Genomic DNA, 25,512 nt, shown 5'->3' with positions numbered 1-25,512 from the left:
AGCTTTTAAGTAAAGCACAACAGCTCTTTAATAACTAGACCAGAAGCCATCCCACCCTGAAGTTGTATTTACCAAGCTGTCTTCAGCAGCCAATTATTCCACTTAGTTTTTGCTACGAGGGAAAGAAGTGCTCCAAACATACAAAACAGTATTTCTTATGCTTTTTGTATGATATTTATAGACATTTTAGTAGTTGATAAAAATTACAAAGAATAATAGATTAAAATCGTGTTTATATATTTGAAGTCATATTAAACATTCTATTTGAAAAACTTGTGGATTACACAGATGAGAATTAGCTATATGTAACAACTTTTATAAGAAGCTAATCCTTATGTTAGTTGAATATTACCTTCTTCTGAATAGTTGGAACTTTCAATTTCTTTTTTCAGCTTTGTGCTTTTTTTTTTTTTTTTTTTTTTCTTGGAAGGACAGGGCTATAGAAAGAGAAAAGAGGCAATATCTGAAAAACAGTCCTTACTTATTTGCAATGTAGATAACTTTATGCTTCTCAATTACATCTATGTCATGCTCCAGTTGTTTCATCTGTGATTCCAGCTTTGCTTTATGCAACTTCTTGGGTATGGTGTCTATTTCTACTGAAAGACACTGAAATTCATGATGCACTTCCTCCCAGTTCTTTTTCAGCCCCTAGTGCCATCAGAAGAAAAGGAAATACATGAGAAAAATATATTTCATTAAGAATAGTATGCATATTGCATAAGAATAATATGCAAATTGCAATTTCTTTTTTAATTACCTTTGATCAAGCGTCACAGCAATGTTAAAACAATAGATAAATATATGAATAGTGTTTAATCATCTTAAATAGTTGGACTAAATCAATTAAATGCTTAAAAGTCAGGGTAGCTGCAATAGAAATAATTTTGATTCATTTTGATATAAGGAATGATCTTCAAAAAACCCTGTGCTTTGGAGAGAAAAAATTAGTCTTTAACAGGCAATAACCAAGTAATCATCAAACTAGCCAATGAAGGAGGAGCTACAAAAATTAGAAACCGACAAAAGTATGTCAGTGTGACTAACAGTCAGCTCCACAGCCTACCAGGAGCTCAAGGAAGACTCTACACTTCATTTCCAGTCCTGTGTATCTTCAAGAAAAAAAATGTATAAAGTTAATAAAGAGTGAAGCTTCCTTATGCTATGTAAGATACTTTCCATGCTGTCAATAATGTACAGGTAGGCAACTTTAAATGCTCTATTGTATTTAAATCTAGTCTGGTAACTGAGGAACTTCTAGGGTTCATGAAAGCTCCTCCAAAACTCATGTCACTCCAATTCCTACTTTTCTCCAAAAAGCAACAGGAATTATTTTACAAACCTCACCACAGAAACCACTTCCCTCATAAACAGCAACCTTGCTGCTGCAGATACCACTGCATTGCACATGGTGCTACTGACCTTAAGAGATCACAAGAATACCAGTGCTTGGAAATCCAGCCCAAATTCAATGGCATTCTCACTCAGTTTACCTCACCACCAGCTTCTATTCCAGCAACTGAGACCTTCTTCAGACCATGGGCACCTAACTGATCTCACAGTATTTGAACTGTTATGAGCTATTTTAAAGAAATTCTAAATAATTGCATTCCTTCCTTAATCTCCATCTACAATAACATACACATGCAACTTCTTTATCATTTGGACTAAAAAATGTAGCTGTCACTGACCCTATCACCAAAAATTTAAACAACTGCCACCTTTCTGGAGTGAGACTACACAATGAACTACTGAAGTGAACTGTACCTGCCTCATATAAAAACCCAGGACTAAAACCCTGCCTCAAACAGACAAACAAAAAGCAATAATCTGAAACATAATAAAATTTCAAACTTGCCTTTACATCCTCACAATTAGTGCAACACATGCTCTTACTTTCTCTCCTAAAGAGGATGACCAAAATCTGCACATCCTGTATATTGCCTATACCACAGGAGTGTAGGTTATTCAATGCACAAATGTCCTCATGAAAACTCTGTGGGTGTACTTAATAATCACACCTACTATAAGGAACTTATGCAGCAGTCAGCAAGCAATACAATATGGCTATTGGTGAGAGAACACTTTTCCAAAACAACTTCATTTTTTTGGCTCTCAGTTTTGTTTCCTTAAGGGATATCACAAAATATCTTCAGAAATGAAGAACTGAGGTTAATCTCCCAGGAACTCCATTTCCAACTCTCCTCTGTGATTCAACTGATACACTGATTTCATGGCACACTGTGATTTCCAAATTCAGGTCCTTCTTCTCCACTAGTCATCTTTTCTCCCAGACTTGATTATTACCTTGCTGAAGTTCAATTTACAAGAATTATTCTTAATCCTAGCTTTGAATCCGTTGCTTCCGTTTTAGATCTCAAGGACTGTTGTTCCTAAAAACTTGTCTGATTTGGTCCACTGTATGAATGGATTTAACAGGAAAAATGCCCTTTCCCTGCAAATGCCTACTAAGCATAACATACATTTTAATATGAACCAATATTTGACTAATTCAAAGCAGTGTATTTGTTGCACAGAAATTCATATTTTTTTGTATATTCATACCAGGCATTGACTTGGTGTTCCCTACAAAGGTTATTCCAACATTCTTTATATACAAATGCCTACATAAATTTAAAAACTGTCTCAACACATGAAAGAAGAGCAATGTGCAAGGCTGTTTATTTACTGTCTTGTAATGCTACTTGTCTTTTAATCTAAGGCTGTAAAGCATTTATATAAGGCTTCTAGTCTACCAGGCATAAGGTATACTTTACAGATACATCATCATGAAAATAAATACAGCATTTCTGATATTTTGAAAGAAAAGTCATTCATAACTTTTTGAATAATTCTACTTTCTCTACATTAGTAAAAACTGGTTTGGAAATCGTTGAAAACAGTGGGGTTAAAAACACATTAAAGCATCCACTCATCACAACTTACTCTATCCCTGTAGAGTGAAGAGATCAAAAGCAGTTCAAGATTCCCTGTGTAAAAATCTCCCTCACAGCTCCTCCAACAGCAATGTAATATGCTGACCACTATTGCTCTGGGCTAGACCACAAACTGAAGATCTAACTCTATATAAGGAATTCGAATACATGCTAGATCAGTGAGAAATATGTACTGCATTTATCAACATTCTCTTTTATTCTCATGAAAAGTTCAACCAAAGTAAGCATAATGAATATGTAGTTCAAAAATGTTGGCACTTCCATTTATTTTTGTAGGTTCATAAGGCTTGATTTTGTTCTCAGACATCTATTGCCACATATTCTTTCAAATCAGATAGTGCACATGTGTTCAATAGCAGTGTCAATTATTTTAAAAGACCGGATTTCCCATATGTCTACAGCTGAGCACTGGGTAGGAGTCTCATACCCTGAGGACACTAATTCCTCCTGGAGATATATCTGTGTGAGTCATCTGGCCCATGGCTGAGCACATTTTTGAAAACTTTAAACAAAAATACTGATTTAACAAAAATAGTAACCCCCTTTTTAAATTAAAACAAACAAACAAACAAAAAAAAACAACACATTTCAGCTCACTCTTGTATTTTAATAATAAAGAACATAATTTTAATCAAACAAAATCAGAACTGTGAGCATCTGAACTGACATGCCTTCTTTCACACATATATTTGCTGCACAGACAACTTGCTGGACCATCATATTGTCCCATGCCTTCCTCACCGTAACAGTATCTTCGTCTTCCCCCTTGCTGTTATATTCCTTATACTGTGGTCAATGTGATACCCTCGCTTCTCTCCCAGCTAACCTTTGTAAGTAAGTTAGACACTGGGTTTTGTCTCTAGTTATTCTGCTGATTTTTTATTTTTTTTTTGTGGGAATTTAGCATCTTGGAGATGTCAATCCACCTGCTAATTTGCTTCAGATGTCTGCCAAGATCCAAAGACATTAAGGAACAGACTGACAAACAGATACCATAGTAATGTAAGCCTAATTTTCATAGGAAATTTGGCTAAAAGTGGTTATGAGAAATTCCATTTAAAAAAAAATGGATATAATTTAAAAATGTTTATTTTCTCTTTTTGTCTTCTTTTTTCCTTCTCTATATCTTTTATGGCATTATTTCATTTTAGAAAGATTTCTACAATAAAAACTTTCTGAAAGACAGTATACAAAAGAGTTTGACAAAATAGAATTTTCCAGTCATTGTTCTATATATATATTGCAGTTTAATTCTGTTTGCTGGTTTTGCCACATTTAAAAGCATGGCCTTATATTTTACCCAGTGAGGTTACAAGATGAAGATAGAAACTGCCAACAAACGTAGCAATGATGATATACATCAGGAAAAAAAATATCGTGATTTATATTTTCTATGATTCACAAGTAGAGAGTCAGAACTGTCTCCAGACCCATATAGGTTATTTTCTGCATTTCTTTAAGTTTCACTGAAATTCCAAGTAATTAAAGAGGACATGAATCTAACAGAATTTAAGTACTTGTAAAACAGGACTAAAACTATAGATAGATCAGCTCCTTTCAGCTCATTTTGCAACTGTTCTGTAGCTCCATCTAGTGAAAAAGTAGGTAACTCGTTTGCCTCGCTTAAAGATCTAATTTTATTATTCATATTGATTTACATTACCTCATTAATCTTATGTACATGTTACTAGTTACACTAAGTCAAAATATGTACCTGTAGAAGATTTTCCCTTTCTTCATCAGATAACTGCTTCATGGCTTTTTTCTTGAGACACTCCAAGACCTCGGTCTCATAATCTTTCTGAGCTTTCTTTGTTTCTTCAGTTCTCTGTGTCACATATTTTGGTGTAATGCCATAATCCTAGAAGTGCAAGAAGAAGCATCTTACATGAGCTTAGAGAAGAAAACAAAGACATACCTGTGATCTATACTTTTACAAAGACAGTTTGAAAAGGAATTTTGTTCCACTGAGCAGTAAAATTTTAAATCACCATGTTTTTAGAAATATGAAATGTAATTCTCTTCGTAATCTGAGAAAGACATATAAAGAATTCCCTTCATTTTTTTTTTCAAAACTTCATAAGAGAATCCAGAAACCAAAACATGTATTTATTCAAACTGATGCTTGAGTGAGGAGTTTTAAATTTGTTAATGACAGAAAGCTAGTTTACATTTTACGTGGTGCCAAGTCCTACTGTCTGGAATGCACATTCCTTGGATACTTTCTTTGAAATATCTTCCAGTATCCTGTTTTTTGCTGAAACATTGCATACCACAAAAGATACTGAACAATGTTAACAAGATAGGAATGACGGACTATCTCATAATGGATATGGCAGATTTGTGTCTCTGGGAGGAACAATAATTTCTGAATATCCCAGATGCACTTGGGGTACAACTCTATTTTGACTTATCCTTTATTGAATGTAGCCTACCTAGCTCTCTTAGAAGGTACAAGAATCTACCTTGTTTCCACCAAATGCTAAATGATTCACAAATCTTTTAGTGTAGGGTAGCACTTTAGGTTAGCCAAACAAAGGTATCACAAGGACTGCCTGTTCATGTTTTTGCATCTGCTGTTATAAGCTACGTCATATGTCATGTCTTTTTTTGCATAACACTCAGTCATGAATGGACTGTTGAGCTTGGAGACGACTGACCTTGAAGACATGCCAGTTCTCTCAACTCTTTTTTTCTTTTTAGTGTTTTCTCCCATGGGGTCCTGCTTCCTAGTTCCCTGAGGAAGCTGATGTCTGCTCTCCTGAAGTACAGGGTCTGTACACTATGACCTGTCTCCCTGTGGAAGAGTGGATCTTAAACTACTTAACGGCTTTACAACCAAGTTTACCACTGATTATCACACCACTGACCAGTTCTTCCTGATTTGCAAGTAGCAGAATTAGAAGAGCATGGTCAATAGTTGGCTCATTCACCATCTGTGTTAAGGAGCTGTTGCTGACATGCTCCAGGAACCTTTGCATTGTTTTCATCCCATTGTGTTGGTCTTTCAGCAGATATCAAGGACGGTGAAGTCTTCCATGAGAATGTCTGCTTGTGATCTGAAGATTCCCTCAGGTTGTTTAAAGACATTCCATCCAGTTCCTCACCTGATTAGATGGTTTGGAACAACCATGCCTGTGATGCTTACTGGCCTCTCCTCTGATTCTGACCCATGAGCTCAACCAGCATGTTGTCAATTCCATAGAAGAGATCCATAAATTTGAACCACTCCTGCAGCCAACAGGCAACCACTTCTCTTCTTATTCAAAAAGAGTTAGCATGCATGCATCCATCCACAAGACTCCAGGCAGAAGAGCTTCCCACCATGTCTCCATTATTCTGATGATGTTAACTCTGAACCTGCACACAGAGCTCTAGCTTTTTCTGTTGCTTTCTCAGATTGTGTACAACTGACACGTGAGGTGGGCCCTCTTCCAAAGAGTTTGATCTGTCCTTCCCACCTTCTCACTCCCACTACCCTGCCCTATGTACTTATCACCCTGACCTCTGTTCCTTGATTGAACTGTAAGCTTTTAATACCACCTCCAGTTAAAAGCTCTTCTAACGAGGTTAGCAAAGATGTTGTCAACAATATCCTCACCCCGCTTTGTCCAGTGGGTCCTATCTCTTTGCCAGCATCTCTGAAAGACTGCTGAGTGAGTAGAAGTTGAAGAAATCGAGTCCAACTCTTTGTGCCCCTATTAGTTACTCCCCAGGTTCCCAGTGCAACACATCTGCTATTGCTTTAGCAGCATCATTCTGCAAAATTTTTGCTGAGAACATAAGCAAGTGAGTACAGAGCAAAGGCAAGTCACAACTCTAGCGCCAGTGATTTCTCCTTGGTGAATTTCAAAGGTCTACCACAAACAGCAGTGGTATTTAAACATCTAAAAGAAAACCATAAACATTTCATAGGAGAATGCAAGAATCTAAGAATAGGCATTGCTACTCATATTTTCACTATAATTTCATAAAACTTACCTTTTTCTTAATATATTTTGGAACAAGTCCTGAAGTTTCAAGCAGATATTTGTCTCCTTGTCTTCTATCAACATAAATAGGTTGAGGCTTTTTAGGCAATCCTGTTATAGCAGCAACTGCATTTGTATTTATAAAATTCTTTTTACTCTGAATTCCCATAACTGGGTGATCTGTCCTCCGTGGGACTGATAATGCAGGCAATTTCTTACTATCCTGTTCTTTTTTTCCTGTGAATTAGGCATGTAAACATTCTCAGTGATAACCTTAAAGAGCTTAGCAGTTTAATGTTATTACATTTTTGAAGAGAGAAAAATTATGTGCAAAATTACATAAAAACAGAAAGCGACTGTATCTACACTGAGAGGATTGATGGGGAACGTACTCTAATGAAAACTAGTATGCTTGTTGGGAATAAGAGAAGTTACATAGCTTAGGAAATACCGTGCTGTTTTGTAGATGAGTTTTCATAGACTATGCCACTCATTACCTCTTAACTGCAGTAGTACGAGACTTATTTAAAATGTAAGTAAAACTACTTTTACCAGAGATGCTCATTGTCAAGACCCTGAGAGCACTAAGAGACCCTAACCAGATCCACCTGGTGCATCCACCCCACAGCCATAGGCCCAGGAGATCCATTTCAGCTCAACCCTGGGCTGTCAGTCTGTGGCTTAGCTACCGTGCAGGCGTGCCTGCCCTTAGCCCTGCTCCTGAAGAGCTGTGTGGTATCAGAGGGTGGGTCTGGCCTGCTACCCCACCTTGCCTAGGCCATCGATAAGGCCCATTTTCATCACCACCCTGCTCTGCTTGCATGCCTCTGCTGTGCTGGGTCTGCTGCTGTAGGTGAGATCACTGCCCAGCCGGCGCTGTGGTCACTCTTAATTCCTGGCTCACCTTCCCTTAGGGAGTAGCCCTGTTCTCACTCTTCCATAACACTCATAAACAACTTCTTGCAATGCTTTCTCCAGAGAACACAAGAACCCTTGCCTTTTCAGTGTAATCTTTTCTCCAACGGACCAACAGAAGTTCAGCAGCCTCCTGAGCTGTCTCACTTCAGGTGAACGATAAAAGACAATTCATTCCCCACCTTATTTCCCAACAGATATAGCCCTAACTTACGGTCGTTATCAGAGGGAACTCAGAAGAATCTACAATAGTTTGACTCAGGTTGTCTGAGTTCATGTTCTTCTTTGACAGAAAGCAAGTCTGTAGTATCACATGTGACAGCTCATTCCTGCAACAGCTGGCTTCCTGATACTGGCCCTAAGAACCAGCACTTTTCTGGGGTTTTTACAACATGATAGCTTGCCATAACTTAGTACTGCAGGACACAGACTTAAATCTGTTTCTCAATGATGTTACTTTGGAAACCAGCATCTCAGTGAGCACCTGCTCACCCTTACCTGCAGAACACTTGCTTTGGGAGCCCCTGCTTCTTCTAGAGCCAGAAACAGAGTTTGCTTAAAATGAATGTCAGGGCCAAGTAATAAAACAAGATTCAGCTGAAGATTAGGAAACATAGTTTTTGTAGGGAATTGCTGAATAATCAAACTCTAAAGGAATGACATTCTCCCAGACTTTAGGGAAAAAAAAATCAATCTTTCAGCTTTGTCCTTGCAACCTACTTTTTAACTAGATGGATCAAACTCAGTCTTCAAGGTGGCACAGCTATCATAAACAAAACACCATAATCCCACATAGATAACTGGTTAGGTTCAAAAGTCTCATGCTTTGAAAGAGCTCATTAAGCAACGTAACTTTTCTGACGTAAGTATGAGACTCCATCCAACAAAGGTTTAAGAACTTTCTGAGTTAATGATGCAGTTCCTTCTCAAGATCTCTTAGGATCTAATCGTAGTTGTGAAATTACTAGTTTGGATGGAAGCTGTGATGTGTCATAGTCATTTTGAGGTTCTGGTACATTGACTCCAAGTGCAAACACCCAAGCACATATTGCTATTACGAAGTTCTGAATCAGCAAGTTGAAACAGAAATATTGTGAGCTGCTTTTCTGAGAAAAATGGGTCAGAGTGCTCAATCTCAAAACATAGCCAGATCGTAGTAGTTAACATAATTTTACAATAGAAATATTTGAAAGGAACCTTATAGACTGCTGCAAGTTACAGGTGAACTGGTTAGATTTCCTGTGCTCATCTAAAACACTAGTGTAGTAATTTAACTTCTTGAGCTTGGAAACATTAATGTTCAGATGCCATTAGGTATTACGTTCCGTACAGTGAATGCTATTCAACTTTCCTGAAAAAGTGAAGACCTAAGTAGAAAACCACTCAGGATGCCTACAGGACCTGAGGGACCAAAGCTTACCTTAAGGTTCTGATAATCTGTATTGTCTGAGGCATTAAGCCTCCAAGGCCTCCTGCGATAGTCTGTATTTTCAGTGCTAAAGTCATTTGTAAGTACCATGCAAATTTGGGTGCTGACTCACACATTCTCTTAGACAGCATTTTTTAATAGAGTACTTTAAGTTCTTCTGATTTTTTTTTTTTTTTTTTTTTTGTTCTTCTTTTTTTTTTTCCAACCTAAAAACAATTTCAAGCTAAAACTTCCTGATTCAGTTACAAGTTCTGACAGCAATGTACTTACAACTCTAGCAGTACTAAGGAGGTCATTCCACCCTTGCAGAGTTGGCCATGAAGCTGAACATAAGAACTGCCAACTCCTCATACCCAGAATTATGGTTTGTGCCTGAAAATAGGATGGTGGAAAACTGGTTCTTTGCAATAAAATATTCCATTTTTTTATTTCTCTAACAAGTAGCTCTGAAAAAAAAAAGTTCTGTGCTCTGAACACTGCCAATTTAATGCTACAAGATTAAGAACCAACAGTGAATACTGAAGAGTAAAAGCTGTATGTTGGTGATAACATCAAGACAGACACACATACCTACTTCATGTCTTCAAGCTCTAGAAGCAATTAGTTCTCTTTTAATATGTTTGTTAATATTATATACTTTATTATTAATGATCAGTTGCAGGAAAGAATGACATACAAATCTAAATTACATAATTGTAAATTGAAACATCAGCAGGATAGAATATACCATCAACACATCTTCAATATTTAAATAGCTGCAGGCAAAAGAGAGATAATTTTTCTTTATATTTCATCCGGCTTTGTACCATGACAGAAAATGCTCACTGTATTTACTAATCACATATGTAATCTCCTTTTTGCTTCTTTTAGTATTTTACGCAATAAATAAGAAAGAGAAACATTTTTGTGAAATAGTAAATTAATTTCAGCATCATAGAGGCTATAAATGGAACAATGGAAACCAACCCAGCTTACAAAAATCATTTAAAATTAAATAAATGAAACAAAACAGATCCTCTATAACTATTATTTTCAATATTAATATTAAGAATTCTAATATAATAAAAAATACATTGCCTTTCACATATTTAAAGTATGCACTTACTCGCTGGTAGCTTGGGTTCCTTTGAATGTTTCTTCAGAAAGTTTTTTGGAGACGGCACCGCAACTTTTGCTGGCCCCATAGTTTTCCACTGAGCTTTACTTTTCTCTATTTCTTGTTTCACAGACGGTCTAAATGTTGATATATACCTTTGATGTTAAACAATAGGCATAAAGAAGTTCAAGGTCAGAAAATTATTAAAAATACCTCTTCAAATATTATACATTTTTGCATTAGTTCATGCCAGAAGACTGAGCTATTTTGTTTTATACTCTCCCAAACAAAGGCCATCATCATTCATAGAACCTCTATCTTAAAAGTATGCTCAGCACCACACTGATAAGTTGTACTTCTGATTCTGAAGCTAGCTTGCTTCTTCCTCCTCCTGTGTCTCCAAGGCCAGTATTATCACAATTTGGCAAACAGTTCCTGTATCATATAAATACTGAACACAGACATTCTGAAGCTCAGCACTACTTCGAATATTGCTTACTAAGTCTGACAAAACCATGAATTCTTTATTTTTAGTAGGTTATATGTTACACACTCTGGTCTTTGATTTTTAACTACATTTTGAAAAAAATATTTATTTACGTGGCTTTTTGTTTTGTTCAAAAATGCATCCTAAATATGTAGCTGTTGTGCATCTACAAGAAAATATTAATCATGAGCCTACTTTGTCGGATTTTGTACATTTGAAAATCTGTAGTCTGAGGGAGATGCAAACACCAATGTATCTCATGTTTCAGAACCTGCAGTTGCAGTAGAACCTTGCGTAACAGTAATTAAACATAACAGAGGAAAAAGCTCAGTTGGCTTGAAAAGATACGAGATCTGTATTGATAATGAGAACATTCAACTTTTCATTCTGTGGAATGAAACGTATTTTAGAGGTACGTAAAACCTCATGCTTCAGGAAACACTTCAAACATTGTTAAGAGTTGGACAGAATGTCCTTGAACATCACCTTATCTTACTAACGTCCAGCCACTGCATCACTGTCTCAGTGCTCCTGTTGAACCATTTGTTATATGTTATTAAAAGAGACTTGATACACAGCAAACTCTGTAGTTCTTAAATGGCACAGACCTGAACTACGATCCTGAACTATTGTCATCTGTCATGGTTTTGGCATTGACTTAGAAGGCTAACACGAAAATCACAGCAGCTCAGGTATGAAAAAACTTATGCACACACTACTGTTTTGGTGTCATGTTGCATATGGAACTGAATTTACCACTTTAATCAAAAGTTTGTAAACATGCTGCAAAAGAAGCCAAATGCTGATGATTAGCTGATCAGCAGTGATTTGCTGCCATCTGAAACACTGCTTGCATGGACACTTTCCTGAAGAAGCAGAACTCATAAAGTTAAGGCTACCTCAGTACCTTTTGAAATTTGTTCAGCTTTAGGAACCGTGTCATATTAATCATGTACATAAGATTATATATAGTTCCAGAAATACCCTATAATTATACGGAAGTATTTTTTTTGTGTGTGTTTGTTAAATTCATGGCAAACAGCCATATTTTAGGCATGAACCCACCACATTCAGATACTACTGTTTTCCTCACCATTTGGTAAAAGTGGCATTGTAGTCACACAGTAGAGAAAGGTAGTTACTTCATGATGATTTACTTATTTTGAGGAGTTTGACCTATTAGTATGCACACCGTCTTGAAAAGAGAAAGATAATGAGAAGGTATTGAGCTTATTTCATACTGGCATAAAGTTTAAAGCTGTCTTTTTACAATGCCTTTTGAATACATCTATAGGCATTCTCTTTGGACAAGGAGTTGTGACTGTTACATGTTTTGGTGACTGACATATGGCCAAAACGGTAAATAAATGGTGTCATACAGCAACAATAGATGGTTAGAGAGGGCTGCAAGTAAGAAAACGTGGTTATGAGGGACTTCAGAATCTTAATCCATTCAGCATTTGGTAAGGGGAGAAAAGACAATATATTTATAAAAGACAGTTAGTTCTTTAAGCCTTCCCTTGGGATATCAAAGTTGGAGAAAATGAAGATGCTTGCCCTGATTTCATGCCTAGTACCCAGCCAGCTGAGAATGAAATATATATGATCTCATTTTTAAAAAGACCCCAGATTTTGTATGCATTAAAAAGAAATGTTCAAGTCATGCTATTAACCAGTTCTGACACTGTTGTTACCAGCTGGGTACATGGCACATTGCAAACTAAAGCAGGAGGTGAGGTGACAAAATGGAAATCAGTGAGATGGGAAGGGGATTTAGTCTGACTGTGTACAACCCAAAGAATCCTTTGCCCATATTGAACTTAATGGACTATGGTCATACAGTATCCAAATCCTTGAGTGGAATTAAGACAGGAGAGGACCTGGCGTGCTGCTTGCCATCCATAATGTTGTTTCACTGCACTCTGCCCACCAGAGGTATCCTTCATTCACAGGGGAAATCAAAAAGGGCGTACCATCTATTTTTTATATGGCGTATAAAAGTTCAGAACTAGAAATCTGGCAAGTCTGAACACTTTTACCTGAAAAGCATTCAGACGTTGTGCCTTTGTTCTAACAAATGCCACAGATATTGCTATTCATTTTACAGCTACTGAGTTATAGCCTGGGTTAACGTTTCACTGAAAATGCTATGTCTAACAGTGTTCTTCCATACAAATAGCAGGAACCTGAAAATACAACATGCACATCAAATATGAGCTTTACAAAAACCCTCGGAGCATTAATACTAGGCGAGCAGAAGGCGTTTTTAATGCTTTTAAGGTAAGGGGTGAGAAAGAAGTGAAAGAAATGATGTCAGAAGATGCACCTGACGCATGAGAATGCAGGTGTGACACAGAAAAAAAAAAAGAAAAAAAAAATAGAGCTTTTCAGCTGCTCACTGAAAAATCATTAAAAGCTGAGACAACAAAGATGTCACGCAATTCCTGTGCGTGGGACAGATGGCTTCACAGCTTCCTTGTCATCAGGCGAGGTGGCACCAAACTGAATCATCAGCGGGCTGCAAACCCCCAGCTGCCAGCCGGTGACTCACCAAGAGGCGTGATAACGCCACAAAAAATCCATTTTTTTTTTTAAAGTTCCCTGCAAAAAAAAATCAATTTTTTTAAAGTTCCCTGCAAAAACCTCAATATATTGTTATTATTTTTTAATTACCCGCAAAATACAGCGATACAGCGCCTGGCCCGAGCCGAAGCTCTCGGCCCCACGTACCTGGGCGGCCTGGCGGGCGGCTGCTGCAGGCGGGGCAGGAGGTTATAGATGCTCTCCGGGGCCGCCATCTTGTGGCCCAGCGTCGCGGCCGCGGTTGCCAGGGAAACGCGTTGCTAGGCGACAGCGCACCGAAGGGGCGGGGCTACGCCATCGCTCTCCCCTCCCTCCCCTCGGCGGGTTGCGCAGGCGCGCTTGGCGGAGATGAAGCTAAGAGCGGCGCGCGTACGCCCGGACTGAGGGCGGGCAGGCGGGGTGCTGAGGGGAGAGCCGGGTGGCTGCGCATGCGCGGCGTGAGCCTGGAGGGGTCGGGGGGGGGGGGGGCGGTACGTGAGGGGCCTCGCGGCGGGCGGGGGGGGGATTCGTGAGGGAGGGGGTGGTGGCGGCTGTGGCGGGAGCCCTCGTCGCGGCCTGCCCGGGCTGCCTTGTCTTGTTTTTCTCTTTTCCAGACCTCGCAGCGCCCAGAAGCGAGCGTGACCCCTCCGTGACGGTGCACAGGACTCCTAAAGCTGCCGCAGTGCCCTGAGATAATGTTTTGGAAGCCTCCCGTGGGTGGGAGTGCCCCACGGAGCGGGAGCTCCCGTGGGAGTTAAGGTCTGTCCCCAGCACGCGCTTTGTGCTGCCTCAGTGAGCCTTTATTGTCGTGATCGGGGGGGTGTGAGCGACCCTGCCACCTCCAGTGGCTCTGAGGGTTTTGTGTGTGGTGACCTGTGGGCTTCTTCACCCGTGGGTGGCTTTCCTTGAGGAAACGAGGTGAAGTGTGTGCACGCAGGTGACTTATTTTTAACATTTTGGTCTGTGGGAGGGTTGAGGTTGTTTAGGAGTTTTTTACTCTACATAAAAACTCCGAGGAAAGTAAAAGGATATTTTTTCTGTGTTAACATTTTTGAAGCATGAGTATTACTTATCTTGACCTGCCTTGAGGTCTTCAACAGCTGCCAACTGCCTCTCCCTTCCTTGGGCTCTGCCGTTTAACCATACCTCACGTCTCTGCAAACTTTGTGTCCATACCAATAACTATAACAATTTTCACTTGAATTCTTGTCACCAGTTGTGGCTGTTAAAATTTTGGTTATCTGCTAGTGATACATAGATGCCCTCAGCAGTCCGAGTGGAGGGTTGAGGTGTATTACCAAAGCTTCATTGGAGGTACGGGTATAAGCACTGCTTTAATAAAAAAAAGTAAAATAAAACAACACAAAAACCTGTTGGTAGAAGTAGCTGTAACTAAGGGTGGTTGGTTTGGTGCTGTAAGCTGGTGAGCTCTCCTAGACATGAAGTCTGATTCAAGATGTTTTTACAGCATAGCTTTGCCACTGGAATAAGAGTGGTTGCGAGCTTGTTTGCATGTATACTTCATGTGGGTGCAAAATTGGATTAAACCGTAGTAGGTTAAACTTTCTGAGCAGCTGAATAAAATTCCCTGCAAATTTCTGCACCAAATTAACTGAGTTGATTTCGAACAATCCTTTAGGCTGCTTGTAAGTTTATGTAAACATGGCAAGTATGTAACCAGAGAAATCTGTTTCTTGTACCTTTCTTGTCTACAGCTCTCATGTTGGGTGTTTTAAGTCCCTGTGTTGTAGATTGATAAAGCAGTCCAGATGTTACATCCTGCAGCTGTATAGCATGTACTGTACCTGAAAGGGAATCTGTAGTGCATCTAGACACGTAGACAGGTTGCTATGTTTGGCTTGACTTGTATGCCCACAGTTCATAAACAAGGTTTGAAGTGATTCCTAGGTTAAATAAATAAAATCACTAAAATAGTGCCTCTAAGTCTTTTTTGAATCCTGAACCTATTTACATCTGGAAGTTTAAATACCTCTTTCTGGCCCTGTAGCTCTGTATGTTTGTACTCACTACAGTGCATTATGATTACAGTATGGCTTTATAATGATGCTGATTGTCACAACTACTCTTCACAGATTTTTTTCATGTTCTTTTAAATAACTATTACAAAAGCCTCTGCATCTATACATTCTGTGCCCATCTTTACTCTGATTTACACCTTGTAATTACAGCATGCTTACTGTGTCACAGCGCAGGGTGCAAACACAGAATACAGTGACGTTTAAGGCACTGGTTTGCAAGCTCATCTCTCCATGCGGAAGTGAGTGAGTGGAAAGATTTAGCTGATTAGAAGTGCTTTGACTTTGTAACATAAGCTAATAGATTGGTAAGACTAAAAGACAGTTCTAGGAACGTAGAGCAGGGAACATCTGGAAGCAAAGACTTTTTGTGGTTTTCTCTTACAAAACCTGAGCTTCTATCATTTTTGGAGTTAGAATGACCTGTGTCTCTGGAGTCATTTGATATTGCCCACTGTGATAGGGAACAGCAGGGTTCAAGGACTCTGGTAACTGTAAATGTAGTTTAACCCTGAGTAGGTCTTTGGAAGGTGGTAGGTTTCCCATTTTGGTGCTCACCTGCCTTCTGCAACTGTAGGCCTGTTTCTGCTCTCTGCAGTGCTAAAGCACTGTTGGACTGGAGACTGTCTAGAGAAATGGCTCTGAATGGCTGAAAGATCTGGCAGTTTATAGTGAATTCCTTCATTTGTTCTATTTAGTCAGTCCTGATTAACACAGAAAAACACTTCATCATTAAAAATTATTTTTCTGGACAAAGTAGCTGGTATATAAACAAAAAACAAACGAACAAAACCCACCAACCATAGTGAAGCAAGTAGCTGGGGTGCTTACAGTTATATTGAGTCTTTAAAATATAGTTACTAGAAATTGCTGATTGCAGTTTCGGTTATGTGTTACGGTGTCAGGAGGGAATAAAAATTGCAGCTTGAAGCTTAGTCAAGTATTTCTGTTCTGCATATTGTAACGGCTATCCACTAATGCAGTCTTAAATAAATAAAAACGTTGTTTTTACGTATGTTACATTTTAAAAGAATTGATGAATAACCCAAGAGGTGAAATTTTACATCTAAAATGATATTAATTTCCTAAAAGAATGTTTCATGTTGTTTTTCTTTAAACATTTTGTTCACGAACAGTGAAGAAATAATAATAACAAAGTTGTTTGCCTACCTACACTGAAAAATGACTCGGGAACAATTTTCTGCGCAAATGTGTGTGGATTTTTTCCCCGAGCCCTCCTCTTCTATTGAGATTTTGAGTCCTTCACCGTTTGGCTCTAAATATCACATGCTTATCGTGTTCTGCAACTCCAGTTGATACTGGCATTGATTTCTGTAAGCAAACAAAGCAATGTATTGAGAGTGTCTTGCCTGATCTGTGTTGAGGATGCTGCTTTCCTAGTGATTTTTTTTTTTTTTTTTTTGAGAGTAGAGTGTCTTCATGATGTCTGTTTCTCTCTCCCACTTTACACCAAATACACCCGATAAAATTCCATTATAGGATTTCTTGACAATTCACTTGGTCTGTCATCCCATCAGAAGAGAACTGGATGGAACTCTTCCAGCCTTGCTGTTGCCCAAGTGTGTGAGTTTTTATTGGATTTAAGAGGGTATTGCAATTTTTAATTCCTTTTTTAGAAAGGAAATAAAAGACATCTTGGAGGTAGGAAAAGGCAGTATTTACAATTTTCTGATTACACAAGAATAATTAGCCTTTGTTATTTGTGAATGTGTACTTCTAAATAAGTCTACTAGCAGAAAAGCTAATTGATTTTGAATTCCTATGAACAATATTATTTGCAGAGAGTATTGTAGTGTTAGGTTTGGATATCTTTATTTAACCTGACAATATGGACTGCTTGAAGTTGGATTTGTCAGTGGAGGTGAGCTGGAGCTACGCAGGAGGGGGGGAATGAATGGTCTTATGTACAGCCTTGGCACTGAAAAAATCCTAACTGGATTTGTGTTTTCATTCTTGTTCTGAATTTTATATCCTTTAAGTTTTTCTGTAGATGTTTGCTGAAGGACTAATTGATATTTCTTTTTTCTTTTTGAAGCAATTAAGTGGATTGTCAAGTTGGCTTGAAAAAAAAAAAAAGCAGAAGATGTTTCATGTTAAGTATCAGCCTTTGAGACTGATAGCCCAAAGCAGTCTTTCTGGCATGTGTTTAAAACTGATGTTTTCAAGACCTGTAGCGTTTGCACAGATATGGAAGTTGTGGTTCTCAAGCCATTCTCTTGTTGGAAACAAAAATATTATCCTGATGGGGCCTCCGGGTGCTGGGAAAACAACAGTTGGGAGAATAGTAGGTCAGAAACTGGATTGCCCTGTCATAGATATAGATGATGATGTCCTTGAAACAACCTGGAATATGAGCGTGTCGGAAAAGCTGCAGGATGTTGGTAACGAGCAATTTTTAGAGGAGGAAGGAAAAGCCCTGTTGAAGTTTTCAGCATCTGGAAGTGTCATTTCCCTTACTGGGTCCAATCCGATGCATGCTGCCGGCATGCAGCATGTGAAGCAAAATGGAATCGTTGTGTATCTGGACGTGCCCACGGCGGTCATTATGAGCAGGCTGAAGTCGATGAAGGTGGATCGCATTGTGGGCCAGGGTCCTGGCACTTCTCTCAAGGACATCCTTCAGTTCAGGAAGCAGTTCTACAAAAGGTGGTACGACGTCCGTGTGCTTTGTGGAGGGGATGTGGCAGCAGAGATCGTGGCAGAAAAGGTCCTCGATGCCGTGAAGAGATACCAAAACTCAGAACTGGAAACTTACATTTCAACTAGGTCTAGTAGTTTTGGAAGGAGCACACACAAAGACACTCACAAGTATTTCAGTGATGTTGTTATTGAGGGCTTAGCCCCCGATGGAGGACTCTTTGTTCCTGAGAGAGGACTTCCAAAATTCACTGCCGAAGAGTGGCAAAGCCTGATAGAAGCAACGTATGCTGAAAGAGCCCAGGTGGTACTTGAGAGATGCATACACCCTGCTGATATCCCTGCATCGAAACTGCAAGAAATTATTGGCATTGCTTACGGAGAAAACTTCTCTTGTTCTAAAATCGCCCCAGTTAGGCATTTGACAGGCAATCAGTTTCTCCTTGAGTTATTTCATGGACCAACAGCTTCATTTAAAGATTTTGCCTTACAGATGATGCCGCATATGTTTGCATACTGCATTCCCAGGAGCTGCAATTACTTGGTTCTGGTAGCTACTTCTGGGGACACAGGGAGTGCTGTCCTGGATGGCTTCAGTCGTCTCCATGACATTGACAAACAGAGAATTGCTGTCATGAGTTTTTTTCCTGAGGATGGAGTAAGCCCCATTCAAAAATCACAGATGATTGGCTGTCAGAAGGAAAACGCCTGGTCCATAGGTGTCAAATCCGATTTTGATTTTTGCCAGACGGCTATAAAACAAATCTTCACCAATTCTGATTACACTGGCTTTCTTACGGTAGAATATGGCACAGCTTTAGCAGCAGCAAACTCCATAAACTGGGCACGCCTGCTTCCTCAGGTAGTTTATCATGCCTCTGCATACCTTGATCTTGTTCAGCAAGGTATTATTGCCTTTGGAAGTCCTGTCGATGTTTGCATTCCTACAGGGAACTTTGGCAACATATTAGCTGCTTTGTATGCTAAAATTATGGGAATCCCTATTAGAAAATGCATTTGTGCTTCCAACCAAAACAACGTTTTGACTGACTTCATACAGACGGGTAGCTATGATTTGAGGGGAAGAAAGTTAGTTCCCACTTCCTCACCAGCAGTAGATATTCTGAAGTCCTCCAATCTCGAGCGGTACTTGCACCTGATTGCCGATGGGGACGGAGAACTGGTGACACAACTGTACAGCCAGCTGGAAAATCAGGGCCACTTTCAGCTGCGGAAAGATCTACTCGAAAAGCTTCAGCAGGACTTGGTGGCTGGCTGGTGCTCTGAGGACGACTGCCTCGCTGCCATTCACTCCGTGTACAGCACCACGGGATATATTTTGGATACACACACAGCTGTTGCTAAAGTAGTTGCAGATCGATTGCAAGACAGAACTTGCCCAATTATTATTTCATCTACAGCTCATTATTCGAAGTTTGCACCTGCTATCTTGAGGGCCTTGAGGATTGCGGAAATCAAACAGAACCCATTAAGTCAGCTTCACTTGCTGAGTTCTTACAGCCCTCTGCCTCCAGTCCACTGGGGCCTGTTAGAGACGCTGAAAAAGAATGCAAATGAGCATCACCAGGTCTGTGCTGCTGATCTGAGTGTGCTGATGTCCCAGATAGAGACCTTAATTCAAAATCATTTTATGAAAGTTTTCTGAGCAACCGGTCGGACATCCACTGTGTCAATTGTGTGCTTTAGGCAACTGCATGAATCACAGAATCATAGAATTAAAGTCAAAAAATCCATCTGGCCTGTGTCCAGGCCACAGCATAACATCTGCAGGGTTGCATTCAATTGTCTTCAGCAATGTTTTTAAGTAATGCATGTGAGATTTTCAGCAGTGCTGAAGGGTTTTGAATTGAGAGGGCAGAAGCCTGGAGTACTCTTGTGCAGGCCACATGTACTAGAGACAGCAGCTGTGCAGGCTTCCCTTGGCAGCACTGCCCTTCACAAGCCTGGAGCGTTCTCCCCTGAAGGAGGAAGGTAATGAGGTTTGACCTTTCTGAAACAAATAGCTGTCATTTTGTTGTGGGAATGATGTGATCACTTGCCGGGGGTGATTGGTTAAACTCTCACTTCACTTAGGGCACTGGAACATAATATGATAGTGATGATGCTCAAATGTTACTAATGAGGGTTGATTTTGCTGTGAAGATTAAAGTATACTTGTGTTATTAATCCCTGAACCATGCAATTTGATGGTATGTTATCTTCTTATATGGCGTTTTTGTGTGTGTGTGTGTTGTGTGGCCAACATTTATGCAAAAAGTCTGATTATCTGGGTTTTCAGATAGCGTGGTGGGTTTACCCTGCTAGGCAGCTAAACACCGCAACTGCTCTCTTGCTCCCCCTCCTTAGATGAGGAGGGGAAGAAGTAAAGGAAAGAACAACTCACGGGTTGAAATAAGGATAATTAAATTAAAGGAAAAAAGAACTAATTATTAAGGAAAGATTATTATTAACTAAACAATTTAACTAAAGGGAAAAAAAAAAAGAGAAAAGGGAGGGGGAAAGGGAAAAAAAAACAAAACAAATAAAGGCTATGTGGAAGTGCAGAGGAAAGAAATTACTCTCTACTTCCCACTAATGAGTGATGCTTGACCACGTCCTTGAAGCAGGGCCTCAATGCACGTAGCCGGTGTTTGGGAGGAGGACCGACGTTTTCACGAGAGCCCACCCCTCCCCTCTTCTTCCTGTTTCCACCTTCTGTTGCCGGGTGTGACATGATGTGGTATGGAATATCACTTTGGTTGGGTTAGGTCAGCTGCCTTGGTGATGTTTCTCTCCTCACTTTTTTGGCCACCCCCTAGGAGGGTCAGAGAGAGTCCTGATGCTGTGCCAGCACTGCTCAGCAGCAGACACAACGCTGGGGTGATGCCACTGCTGTTCTAGCTACAAGTGCAGAGCACAGCACTGTATGGGCTGCTGCAGGGAAAGTTAACATCCCATCCAGACCCAGAGCAGATAGTAACACCCCCTCCTCCCCAATATTCTCCTCTATAAAATAGAATCCTTCCTTCAATATTTATAATTTTTGAGATGTGACTCTTCCTCCAATGTACTGTGATCTTTCCTAGATCTCTTCTATTTCAATTTTCAACTTCTGAATACTCCTTTAATGTTATTTTATTTTATTTTTTTATCATTAGCAGCAGTCTCCTTAAATAAGATTGAAACTTAAGTATTTATTTACATTTGTTTCTTGTACTCTATTTTTTAACTTTGAGGTCATGTAGCTTTCTTATTCTAATTACCTCTGTTATATTTTTCTTAGAGTAATTTTATTGACATTCAATTCATGCAAAGCATTAATTACATTATGAAGGAAGCTTCTCAGTTCTTGATATCAAGGAAAACTGGAGGATGAATTTCAGTGTCTGGCAAATGTGATGGCATCAGGTATTCATTGATAGCACAGATCTATTTCAGGTTAAACAATCTGTTTTTGCTAATGATGGGCTCTTTATTTATTTATCAGAAAACATAGAGCAAGTTGACTTAGGAGATCATGTGGTTATGGGCAAACTTAATCTGTTAACTGTAGATTATATTTCACAAAGGTTTAAAATACAACTAGATTTCACAGTATGAGAAATGATAAAATGATGTGTTGGCAAGTTTTGAATGTTATCCAGTTACAGGTAAGAAGGTAAAAGCTCTGAGGTGTGAGGACGTACAGCTATGGGAGGCTGTGGTTCCCACCAAGATGCATAAAGAGAGAGGTATTGGCAAGAGAGTTGGTAATTGGTAACGTTTTTGCCTCTTTGAGAGTCAACATCTCATAGACGTCAAAACTCATTAGCGGCTTTGATCAGTTGCCAAAATACAGAGACGAGATAATGCTAATAGAATCATTCCACCCCCTTCCCGTGTGTGCCTGCTTGTACTTTTTGTCACATTAGAGGTGAAGAAAGCACCATCCAACAGACTACTTGAAAACATCCTCAGTTTATGTGAAGTGTTCCAGCGTAAGCTAAAAGACCCAAGCATGATTTTACGATGTGCATTTGCCCCAGTGAATGTGTTCTGTAATAAAGTCACATGTAGCTGATAAAGGTGTGACACAATAGCTCTTCAGATTCTGCCATTCTTGGATGCTTTTTGAGGATCTTTCTTGTTACTGATCTTTCTTGTTACTTTCTATGTTCAGGCCTTGTTTCTTATTTCTGCAATAACTTTGGAAAATCATTTTTGTAACATAAGAGACTTTTTTTTTAAAAAAAAAAAAAAAAACAACAAAAACACAAAACTGTAAGGAAAATGTTGCATAAATATGTTGCCAAAATAAAAGAATTGTGCAGGTAATTAGTGCTCATCCACCTTTCATTTCTGAATGTATCAGTTTGATTCTTGTATTAGTCCCAAGTGGAAAAAAAAAGTTCTCACTGTATATGCTCAGTACAAAGCATGAATTCTAAATCTAAAAAAAATAAAATAAAATTCTTCCTGGAATGGGAATTGGTTTCATCTGGAAACTGGAAATTCTGTAGGACCTGGTTCCATGGGGTTTGGTACCATTTGTCATAGAGCAATTTCTCATGCACAGTTACAGTACATTCTAGAAGTACCTACAAAGAAGAGCTTATTTTCGTGGAAAGTACCTAAAAGAGAAAAGTTGAGATTTTATACAAGATTGGGCTAGGGGTGTATGACCTACCCTGAATTAGTTGATTATTAGATAAATCAGGAAGAACTAAACCTGTCTAACAGAAGATTTATTTTGGCGCGACTCAAGCAATTGATATTTCAAAGTTCATGGCTGTAACTCAAGCTTGGTTTGAAGAAAAAAGTGAAATTCCTAGTTAATATTTTCTTACCATATGAACCACTGTAACACGTGATATGGTTACTTGAATCAAATAAGTACAGAAATGAGCAGTTGTACTGAAGGGTTTTTAATATGAAAGTAAAGATAATGATTGAGGAGCATGTACAGTCTCAGTACATTTCTCAGAATGTCTAAACTCATTAACAGTACAATACTTGATTAATTATTAAAAAAAAAAAAAAAAAAAAAAGAATTGGGCTTTGTCATTTGTCATACCTTAAATGAACTATTTTTGTGTGCCACGTCTGCTTGTGGATCCTATTAATGGGTGCTATTAAAATACCGCAGTAGTGTCACGATCCCAAATCTATGTGGTATTTGTGACTAGGTGCTGGTGCTGTGTTGTGGTAGCTGCAACGTACAGTCCTCTCTCTTGCTTTGACCTGCTGGGCCTGGAGGAATGGGAGAGGAGAAAAAATTTCCAGTGTGCTCACTGCTGTGACTGGCTGTGGGGTATAGGATAGGACAGTAAGGGAAGCAATCTTTGCCCTTTCCCAGCCCAGCTTCTCTAAATGTCATTCAGCAAAATACCGTAGTTCAACAAACATTGTGCAGGTTTTTTTCTCGCTGTGTTACAGAAGATTCAAAGGTCATTAACTGTTCAGAGTGAACACAAGTACTGTTTTTTGTTGTTTGCAGACATTGTACACCTTGAATTCTGTCACATAATATTTTCTATAAGAAAAAATGGTGTACTTATGATGCACCAAAGCAAATCTACATTCTAATGGTTAGTAGGATTCTCAAAGGTGTTTGGGCTTGATGTACACAGTTTGCTCCTATTTGCTTAAAGATGGGATTTTGCAGTCTAAATCAATGTCAGCCAGGTTTACAGAGAGTGGGAGCATGTATATATATGCATTTTTACTGGCTTTGTTGGCCTGGAGTGATAGCATAGCTTTAGTTAAGCTATTTTCTGTATAAATAAATCTTTGAACACTGATGCCACATGAAAAATCTTAAAAGCAAATGTAACGAGGAACGGTTTGTAACACCTATATTTACACTTTCCATTATAAAAGTATTTATATGGAAAATGCTTTGTAGTTCTTGCAGGCGTACTAGCTGCTCATTACTTGCCTTTGTAGAATCACTATGGTTGGAAAAGGCCTCCAAGATCATCTGGTCCAACTGTCCCCCTACCACCATCACCCACTAAACCATGTCCCTAAGCACCACGTCCAACCTTTCCTTAAACACCCCCAGGGATGGTGATGCCACCACCTCCCTGGGCAACCTGTCCCAGTGCCTGACTGCTCTTTCTGAGCAGAAAGGTCTCCTCATTTCCAACCTGAACCTCCCCTGGCACCACTTGAGGCCATTCCCATGTGAGAAGAGGCCGACCCCCAGCTCCCCACAGCTTCCTTTCAGGTAGCTGTAGAGAGCAATGAGGTCTCCCCTGAGCCTTCTCTTCTCCAGACCGAACAACCCCAATTCCCTCAGCCACTCCTCACAGGATTTGTGCTCCAGGCCCTTCACCAGCTTCGTAGCCCTTCCCTGGACATGCTCCAGGGCCTCGATGTCCTTGTAGCGAGGGGCCCAAAGCTGAACGCAGCACTCGAGGTGCGGCCTGGTCCCACTCGTCATGGTGACAGTGATTTTTGGTAAAGTGTCAACAGAGCAGTGAGGCTTGATTTCAGAAGAGAATTCTGTTTTCTTGGTGTGAATTTAAAAAGAATTGTTAGTTATGTTTTTGAGATGATAGGATATTTTAGCAGATGGAACTCTGAATGGAAGAGTCTTGTTTTTCAACACATCAACTCTGCTCTTCGAAGACATCAGGAATGCACATTGTTATTAAGTATATCATGTTTGCATGCCTCAAGTATGTGTGTAGTTGTTTGTTTCTACTGCATTCCTTCTAAATAAACACAGCAGGATCAATGATGTAGCATTTCTTTGCAGATATGGTCTTATCAGTTTGATACAAAGGAAATCCTCTGAGAGAGGTAGTTTCAGAGTTTCGTATTCTTAAATCTCAAAAAAAAAATGTGCTCCTTTATGAGTTTACCTGAATGCTAGGTATATGGTAATCGATCTAGTGATTTCCCTCCGCTGAGACTGACAGATGTGAGATATTTCACAGCATCCTGGAAGGAAAGTATGTAAAAACAAAACAAAACCACACAAACAAAGAACAACAACAAGAAACATTAAAAAAAAAAAAAAAAGACACAAAAATAGCAAATGTCTAAACACTTTATTTGGTTTGCATCACAGATTTAACTGGTGCTGTGTGGAAAGTCTGTCCTCTGCAGAATTTTTATTGAAAATGAAATATATTCCAGTTACATCTTTCTCTTATTCATACTTAGTTCAATGGAGGTGATAAACTGGTTGTCTGGTGACAGTTGGCTTAGAGAGCAGTGCTTTGGTTTACTTGGAGTGTGATTTCAAGGTTCTGGGTATGTAAACCATACTTTTGAATGGATGAAATACTAATACAACGAGCTTTGAATTTCAGTAAATTAACATGAACAGGTAATTCCAAATGTATGTTAGCACTTTGAGAAGGAAGTAAATGTTACTGTGTTTTTTCATAATACTTAATAAAACATGTGCAG

At 39.2% G+C, this 25,512-nt stretch overlaps 2 protein-coding genes across 4 annotated transcripts; one reads left to right on the top strand and one right to left on the bottom strand.

Annotated features, from left to right (window-relative positions):
• Positions 1-236: 236 nt before the first annotated feature.
• Positions 237-13,653, bottom strand: ENKUR (enkurin, TRPC channel interacting protein). The gene is made up of 5 exons (XM_032182558.1): positions 13,586-13,653; positions 10,378-10,523; positions 6,939-7,165; positions 4,672-4,818; positions 237-651 (listed from the first exon to the last, which is right to left on the bottom strand). The coding sequence occupies exons 1-5, from the start codon at positions 13,651-13,653 to the stop codon at positions 478-480; spliced, it is 762 nt and encodes a 253-aa protein (XP_032038449.1). The 3' UTR covers positions 237-477.
• Positions 13,654-13,970: 317 nt separating this feature from the next.
• THNSL1 (threonine synthase like 1) lies at positions 13,971-20,479 on the top strand. 3 transcript variants are annotated; one of them, XM_032182331.1, is made up of 3 exons: positions 13,971-14,176; positions 16,954-17,033; positions 17,510-20,479. In XM_032182331.1, the coding sequence occupies exon 3, from the start codon at positions 17,558-17,560 to the stop codon at positions 19,775-19,777; it is 2,220 nt and encodes a 739-aa protein (XP_032038222.1). In that variant the 5' UTR covers positions 13,971-14,176; positions 16,954-17,033; positions 17,510-17,557; the 3' UTR covers positions 19,778-20,479. The 3 variants fall into 3 exon arrangements, with proteins under 3 accessions (XP_032038222.1, XP_032038220.1, XP_032038221.1); XM_032182329.1 differs by having other exon boundaries at positions 16,954-17,037; XM_032182330.1 differs by having other exon boundaries at positions 16,885-17,037.
• Positions 20,480-25,512: the final 5,033 nt, after the last annotated feature.

The sequence above is a fragment of the Aythya fuligula genome, chromosome 2 (assembly GCF_009819795.1).
Source record: "Aythya fuligula isolate bAytFul2 chromosome 2, bAytFul2.pri, whole genome shotgun sequence".
Lineage (NCBI taxonomy): Eukaryota > Metazoa > Chordata > Aves > Anseriformes > Anatidae > Aythya > Aythya fuligula.
This window is presented reverse-complemented; position numbering and strand designations above follow the sequence as displayed.